An 8,386-nucleotide genomic window follows, 5' to 3' on the forward strand; every position below is an offset into this window, starting at 1 on the left:
TCTCGCCGACCGCACACTCCTAACCATCCCCCAGAGCCTCACTGACACTATTCCGGCCATATTCGGGCCGGCGACCACTCCCCTACCAACGCGGTTGCTTAATTTAGGTGCAACTATAAGGAATATGAATTTGTTTATTCATTTTCATGTCTAAAGCGTGTTTAAAACAGATTTATGTACTCCTAATTACTAAAATGCGTTATATCCCAACTATGCAAACAAAAATGACAAAAGTTCGCATGGACTAATTAATTTCATCCTAGATGTCAAGGAAAATGTTGTGGCTCAATTGAAGAAAGGTTGAACAAAGGTTGGTTAGAAATGTGGTTGTTTACCCCCTCTTCGGTACTCATTTGTACAAGATTTTGTACCATGACACGTCTCTACTGATCTATAAGCATGTAAATAAAAATGTTGTTTCCACCTCTAGGCCGCTGTTGTGCATCCAATCTAATCTCCCGAATGTAATCTTTACACATCCAATCTAACTTCCGGAATTGATTTGGTTCCGGATCGATAGAGTACCCGCTAGATTGGAATGAACTTAAGCACATCACAAACATGTTAAAGTTGCCTACCCAGTTCTCAATCCTTAAATATTATTTTTAGAAAATTCTCAATTTTCTCTCTACTCTTAGCCAAATCTAGGGAACGAAACGAAGGAGCTGTTCCCTTAAACAAAAATGCGTACGCATGAAACCCCAACTGCCATGACCGGATCTTTCAGCTTCAGCCTTGCTAGCCCTCCCATCCAGTCGTCTTGCCGACCGCACGCTCCTAGCCATCCCCCAGAGCCGCGTTGACACTATTCCTGCCAGAATCGGGCCGGTGATAACTCTCGGACCACCACGATTGCTTCATTTAGGTGCAACTATGAGGAATATGAATTTGTTTTTTCATTTTCGTGTCTAAAACGTGTTTAAAACAAATTTATGTACTCCTAATTACTAAAATGCATATATCCCAACTATGCAAACTAAAATGTCGAAACTTCGCATGGACTAATTAATTTCATCCTAGATGTCAAGGAAAAAGTTTTGGCTCACTTGAAGAAAGTTGAACAAAAGGGTGTTCAGAAATGTGGTTGTTTCCCCAGTCTTTGGCACTCATTTGTACAAGATTTTGTACGATGACAGGTCTCTGCCGATCTTTATGCATGTAAATTAAAATGCTGTTTTTACCCCTAGGCCGCTATTGTGCATCCAATCTAATCTCCCGAATGTAATCTTTACAAATCCAATCTAACTTCCGGAATAGATTTGGTGCCCGATCAATAGAGTACCCGTTAGATTGAAATGAACTTAAGCACATCACAAACATGTTAGAAGCGGAAACATGGAAATTACCATAATAGTAAACAGACTTAGACATAGATAGATTTGGTGCGTCACATCACGATCTAAAACATAAAAATAAATATTCAAAAATTAAAGATACAATTCATTAAAAAAGACTAAACCACTTCGGTCGGGCCTATCGTCGTCCCTCTCCTCCTTCTCCTCATCCTCACGGGGCCGGGGCGCCCTCCTCCTCGTAAGGGAGGGTGTGCATGGGGCCGTTGGGGAAGATCGCGTCATAGTTGGTGAAGATGTTCTGCAGGGTGAAAGCGATGAACTCGCACTCGCAAAAAAAGACGTGCCCGAGGAGATTATAGGCGTCAAAGGGGTTGGTGAAGTGGACGACGATGGCCCTCTGGACAACGCCACCTCCCGTGGTCCACTCTTCGAACCGGTACATCTCCAGGGAGCCCGTAGGGAGGTGGTGGAAGCCGGCATTGAGGAAGAAGGTGGTGAGGGACATTGGCGGATTTTTATAGGGGGGAGAGGAGGAGAAACACAGCGGCAGCTTGCATGCCGGCACAACGGCATTTAATCCTTAGCTCAAGATGTAATAACGCTAAATGTTTGCTCATTGAAATGAAATCTGCAGAGATTGTTGGAGTAATATCCTCTTGTTAATGTGAATTTATGTGAGGGCAGATTTTTATTTTATTTCGTCCGTGAATGCTCTATTGGAGCGTATTGACAGAGTGGACCGACGTCCGCATTCAATCCCTAGAGCACCTCTAGCAGGTTACGTAAATCCATTCTCAATTCTAAAAACCGCACCTCTTCTCTGAAAAAGCCCAAAGTTTGTTCTACGAAGTTGCCTACCCAGTTCTGAATACTTAATTATTATTTTTAGAAAATTCCCGATTTTCTCTCTACTCTTAGCCAAATCTAGGGAACGAAACAAAGGAGCCGTTCGCTTAAACAAAAATGCGTACGCACGAAACCCCAACTGCCCATGACCGGATTTTTCAGCTTCAGCCTTGCTTGCCCTCCCATCCAGTCGTCTCGCCGACCGCACGCTCCTAGCCATCCCCCAGAGCCTCACTGACACTATTCCAGCCAGAATCGGGCCGGTGATCACTCCCCTACCGCCGAGGTTGCTTACCATTGCTGCCCAAATGGCCTCTGCCCGCCTCGACCTCCTTCCCAATAGGTCCCATGTGGCCCGAGCGAGGTCCCCTGTATCCATCGTTCATCGACAAGCCCTCCTACGCGGCAACGGGTGCGCAGACGAGGCAGCCACACGATGGCAAGCAGGGCGGCGGGCGCGACACAAGGCATGGAGGCGGCAAGAGCCCGCACCCGTGGAGGCGGCAGCGGAGAGCAAGCTCATGGGTGGGTTGCGGCGAGCGCAATCTTGTCGCGAGCGATGATCTCGTGCTTCATCTCTCCACACCTCCGCCTCACCTCCACAAGGCGATGATTTCTATCCCCTACTCGGTGGAGAAAACCGGCCCGGGAGAAAGCGGCTCTAAGCCACGACTGTCCGGATACTATTTGGGTAGGAACGTGTAGTAGCCAAGAAATGTAGGGCCTTCATCGAGCTGTCTGTACTCCAGGCCGGGGCATCCCCCCCCCCCCCAACCCGCCCTGGAAAAGAAGGAGCGGTATGGGTTGGCTGAATGGTTCTATCATCGATACATGGAAGAAGAACCGCTTCCTCCGGACTCAGTTTGTCGCACCAGTGGCACCCGGGGTACCACCGCTGCGCGACGCGTGGGCCCCCTCCCCCGGGTTCCCGGGAAGGTCTCATCCCGGGGAGCGCCAACGAGCTTCCCGGCAAGCTACCAGCTCGAAATGGGCTAGCGGGGCTTCCAGGAATATTCCTTGCTTCCCGGGAGGAGGTTCCCGGGCACGCTGGGCCCGGGTGCTTCCCGGACCGACTTGCGGGGACTGGGGGCTCCCGGACGCGTGCCCCCGCCTCGGGTCGTGGGGCCCACTGGACAGCGCCACACGGGCGCGTGGCGGGCGCGGAACGCGCGGTCCTACCAAGGCAAGGAGTAAGGCGCGCGGCTCAGTAAACGAGCCGACCAACGGGTAGTTACCCGTCGGGTCGAAGGAACAGTGGTTGTCCAATCCTACCCTAGGGTCTTAGGCCCCTAGCAGCGGAGGTGGCACCCATGCATGCCACCAACTCACCAGGGAGAGTTGCATGCCTCCCCGTTGGACACTTGTAGCCCATGCACCGTGGCACATGTGGCATCCCCTTGTGTATAAAAGGAGGACCCATGTCAACAGTCTACAGGGGAGAGAGGGTTGACGGGTTAGTCAGTTGGTCAGTTAGTTGGTTCGGACGAAGCTCGCTCGATAGATGCTTAGTGGCTCCAGTAGGCAGCCAGCAGAGAGTGGTGAGGAGTGCCTAGCCACTGAGAGAAAGCCCGGGAGCTTGCCTGGCAACCTGTAAACATTTGATCCGTAATCAATATCAGCTCAGACAGGCAGGACGTAGGGTTTTACACCTCCGGGTGGCCCGAACCTGGGTAAAAATCATGCGTACGTCTGTTCTTGGACTAGCGCGTACTCCTAGCACTTTGCCTCGCTGGCCCAGTAGGGCCTCGTCGGCCATGCCGGCGATCATCTGGTCTCCACCCCAGACGCCCCTACCGAACCTGAAAGGGGACGTGGCTGCACGCCCCCGGTGTCGGAGCACCGAGCGACGACACAGTTCATGAAGAGCTAAGCCGTGTGTGAGCCGGACTCGCGAATAGCAAGGGTGACTGTCTTCAGATTTCATGTCCGTGAGCGGCACGGAAGTCTGTGTCTGGGCCTAACCCACGAACAACATGGTGTGACTGTGCCACGGACGTTAGACCCACGGACAACACGAAAAGTCTTGTATCCGGAACAAAGCCAAGAACAAGCGAGACACCGGGAAAGCCCGCACATGGTGATAGGAAACCTTCTGAGGTTCTCTGAGGCTTGTCCAGGTGGAGAGACGTGTGCGTCCCACCCCAGCCATTGGTCGACGCTCCAGGAGTGCTCCCTCAGTAAAAATTGGCTTGGTGCTGATAGCCCAAGGAAGGTTGATGTAGGGGCGTCCCGGATCGCCCCCGGGGCCACCCCATCGGACAACCAGTCCGGAAACAAGGAATTGGCCCAGGATATCAACTATACTCCCTCTATCCCTAATTAATTGGCGCCCATCTTTTTGCCAAAAAAAAACCCTGTAAATTTCCAAAATAAATCTGCAGTCCACATCTTCAATTAAACGTGGACTGCGCGTTAATTTTGAAAATTACTCACGTGTTGTTGTGTGTGGGGAGTATCTGTTGTAATTGCCCGGCGGTAGTTGCATGGGCCTGTAACCCAATTACTCACGCATTGTCTCCATTTTTTCTGAGTTATGTATATTTGCGTAACCGTAAAGAGAGTTCTTGTTAGTGTATAGAGTAATTATCATAAAAAAATAATATGAAACCAATGTCCAAAATTGTTAAATCTAAGAAATGTAAATTTATTTGGATTAACCCACTATCGATCAATATGAATTTCCAGAGTTATATTTTGGTGATGTTGTGTTTAAAATTTTACCGTCTCCATTTTTTAGAGTTATGTATATTTGCGTATTCGAAAAAATAGTACTTGTTAGTGTTTAGAGTAATTATCATAAAAAATAATATGGAACCAATGTCTAAAATTGTTAAATCTAAGAAATGTAAATTTATTTAGATTAACCCACTATCGATCAATATGAATTTCCAGAGTTATTTTTGGTGATTTTGTGTTTAATATTTATCGTTAGCAACGGAAGCATTATTCTGTATTGTTGTTGTGTGGGAAAATAGTTTAAACCAGAAATTTCATGTTTATGATTTTGGGACAATCCCAACACTACTAGCATATGAACTTTCTGGTTCAAGTCATAACGGTTGGATTTGTGGCTCTTATAAAAGGGGGTCTTCTTCTCCAATATGATGTACTTATTAATGCTTAGAATAATCGTTGGAAAAAATGTCTAAATGGAAAAAAATATGAAACCTATGTGGATAATTGTAAATTCTAAAAAAATGTAAATCTAGTGGAATTAACCCACTCTCGATTAATATGAATTTTTTCCAGAGTTATGACTAAGCGAAGCCCCCCCCCCCCCCCCCCCCCCCCAATATGATGATAAGAAGCACGAAGGCTACCATGAAGTAAACTACTCAAGTAAACACAAGTGAAAGAAGTAAGGTTATAGTTAACACAAGTGAAAGAAGTAATGTTATAGTTAACCCAAGCACGCGGATATATGGCGATGTTCAACTTACGAAATGGACTACTTTGTATGCTCAGTTATGTAGTGTTTTTCCAGATTGTACTTTACGAGGGAGTTTTGCATGCTGCGGCAAGGGTTAAGCACATTGGCCTTCAAAAGAAAAAAAAAGGTTAAGCACATGCCTGTCAGCCAAGATTGTTTTAATTATGCAATTTGTTCCTTTGTCCATGTACATCCACCTCTATAACTTTTGGAATGCAGTACTTACGTAGCAAAATAAATTCTGCACACCGAGATGAAAACAATTTGCACCTTGCTTGATGGGCTTGTGGAATGGTGAATCACTCAACTTACGGAACGGACCACTTTGTAGCACTTTTGAGATGACAAGTTTGTTTATTTAGGGACTTTTATGATCCAAGCAATGAAAGAAGTCTAATTGTATTTTACACTAAGCAACGATTACCAGTAATTAGAAAGGCTTAGGACTAAGACAAAATCATAAGAAAGAAACGGATTGTCACTTAGCAAAACAGAAAAGTCTATTGCTAATATGGGTGACCTTGGAAGGATTGGTTTTTATCTCTGTCTGTATCTTTACTATTTATAAAGACATCAACTTGTTATTTCCAATGTCCATATTACTAAACGTACACAGACAATAAATAGCCTCACAAACAGACTCACTAAATAAAAATTACATTCTAATCCTGTGCGCTTAGCGATTAATCCGTCAAGACTGAAAGTCTGCTTGACAGGAGAATCTTTCAGCCCCGACCTCATCTCTATCCTCCCCTGATCCATCAATCACTCTAGCCTGCCACGCCCAGCCCCTCCCTCCCAGGCCGCCGCCCCTCCGCCTCTGCCCACGCGGACGCCGCCCTCCTCCCTCCCAGCCTGCTGCGCACGCTGCCCTTCCCTCCCTCCCAGCCCGCCGCGACCGCCACCGTGCCCGCCTCCCTGCCCTCCCTCCCATTCGTCCTCCTCTCCCAACGGAATCAGGTTATTCTCTTGTGCTGATTTCCCTTGTCGTTGGCTCCTTTGCTTTCAAAATGCACGATTGTATGCAATACAATCCAAACAACCTCTACTTGCAAATATTTCACTGAACTATTGTATGCAATACATTTTCGTATGTTTAATATTAGTAGCAACGTGCCTTGTAACTTGTTTTTTATGTTGTTTTTCATGGTTAACTCTGGTGTTGAGTGCGAATAGGTGTGTTTGCCTTTATGTTACATCTATTTTGTTTATTTGACCGTGTTAATCGCAAGCGGTTGATGCCTATGTCTCTATTGTTTTTCTACGAATTGCACACTCGGAATTTTAAGGTTGACAAATTATATAGGGAGCGTGTATCAGGTGAATATCTGGTGAAAATCTGAAAACTCCAACTCTGAACCGTCCGATCTAAAACGAACGCATTTGGTGAGAGGTGGGATGTGAGAAGAGTTAAGTCAGCCAACTTTTCAGAAACGCCCCTGCACCCACGAATCAAACCACCTCGTAACCTTGACGTCTTGCCTTCTGATTCCAATTCGATCATGGCGCTGCCGTCGGTTGGACTACCTGACCTCCTCCGCGACTCGCCGGATGAGACGCCACCAGTCCTCCTGTCCAACTCGCCGGATCCGCCGCCGCCGCGCGATTCCCTTACTGCTCCTGTCTCTCCTCACATGACGGCGCGGAACTGCCAGTTTCTGCCCTCGTGCGATGCCCTCACTGCTCCCCAACTTACTAGCATGTTGGAGGGGCACTCCACGTCACAGACCATGGCCGGCGGCAGCGAGGTCGTCCCTTGTTTGGTTATTAATCCAGCTATTTCTGACAAAGCACCAAATCAATCTATGATTGCACAGGTATGTCGTGGGTAGATTTGGTTAGTTCTCTTTCTTCTGTTGTACAAACTGGATGGCTTTGACCTCTCGATAGGTAATCATACCCTTTCTTGTTGGACTACAGAACGATTTCAGCTGTGATTTTGCTTTTCAAGACAATGGTGGTCAAGCAGACATCAATCCTCCCCTAATTGTTCAGGATAGCTTCAGTACACCCAAAAAGAGAACCAGCAGTGGGCCTTTTTGTGTGAGCATTGTGTTTGTTCTCAATTTATTTCAATTTCCCATTAGGCATATACTAATTCATGGTACCAATTAATAGGGTTCATCATGCACACCAGAATGTGATGACAACTTAAAGCCGGCTGTAGGTATGACATTTGAGAACATGGAAGCCGTCGAGAAGTACTACAAGGCTTATGCACACAAGGTTGGGTTTTCAGTCAAAAAAAGGTTGGGTTTTCAGTCCGAAATGGACAGAAGAGGACTGCATCAAATTCAGTGGTGGTGAGGAGGCGATTTTTGTGTGCCAAAGCAGGTTTCAGAACCAAGAAAGAGGAAGCCTCAATTAGTAACATCTTGGGGTATTTAGAAGCATGGGAGTATGTACTTTACCCATGGAGTTTTCACAGATTTTCAAAAGGAGGCACGTGCAGGTAGAGACCATTGCTTGATTGAAAGCATGTCACATGAAGGTGATGTCAAAACCACGGTTATAGGCGGTGATTATGGCAAGGCTAGAGAAGTTATATTCAACACATCATCCATGAGTGCTCACTGCTCCTGCATGTTGTTTGAGACACATGGAATTCCCTGTCGACATATCATCTTGGTTTTGAGAGGTGCCAAGTTGAATGAGCTCCCTAGCCATTTCATTTTGGATAGGTGGAAGAAATAGTTAACAAGAGGGCTTTATATGATAGCAATGGCAACATGCTTGAAGAGAACACAGGTAGTTCTTCATATTCGGCAAAGAGGAAAATAGTTTCAGAAATACATCAAACATTCGATGACACGAT

General features: G+C 46.6%; 1 protein-coding gene across 1 annotated transcript; it reads left to right on the forward strand.

Moving 5' to 3' along the window:
• Window positions 1-7,291: 7,291 nt before the first annotated feature.
• Window positions 7,292-8,386, forward strand: LOC112268921. The gene is made up of 3 exons (XM_024455200.1): window positions 7,292-7,388; window positions 7,492-7,614; window positions 7,690-8,386. Exons 1-3 carry the CDS (start codon window positions 7,302-7,304, stop codon window positions 7,876-7,878), a joined length of 399 nt encoding a protein of 132 aa, XP_024310968.1. The 5' UTR covers window positions 7,292-7,301; the 3' UTR covers window positions 7,879-8,386.

Source organism: Brachypodium distachyon, chromosome 4 (genome assembly GCF_000005505.3).
Source record: "Brachypodium distachyon strain Bd21 chromosome 4, Brachypodium_distachyon_v3.0, whole genome shotgun sequence".
Classification (NCBI taxonomy): domain Eukaryota; kingdom Viridiplantae; phylum Streptophyta; class Magnoliopsida; order Poales; family Poaceae; genus Brachypodium; species Brachypodium distachyon.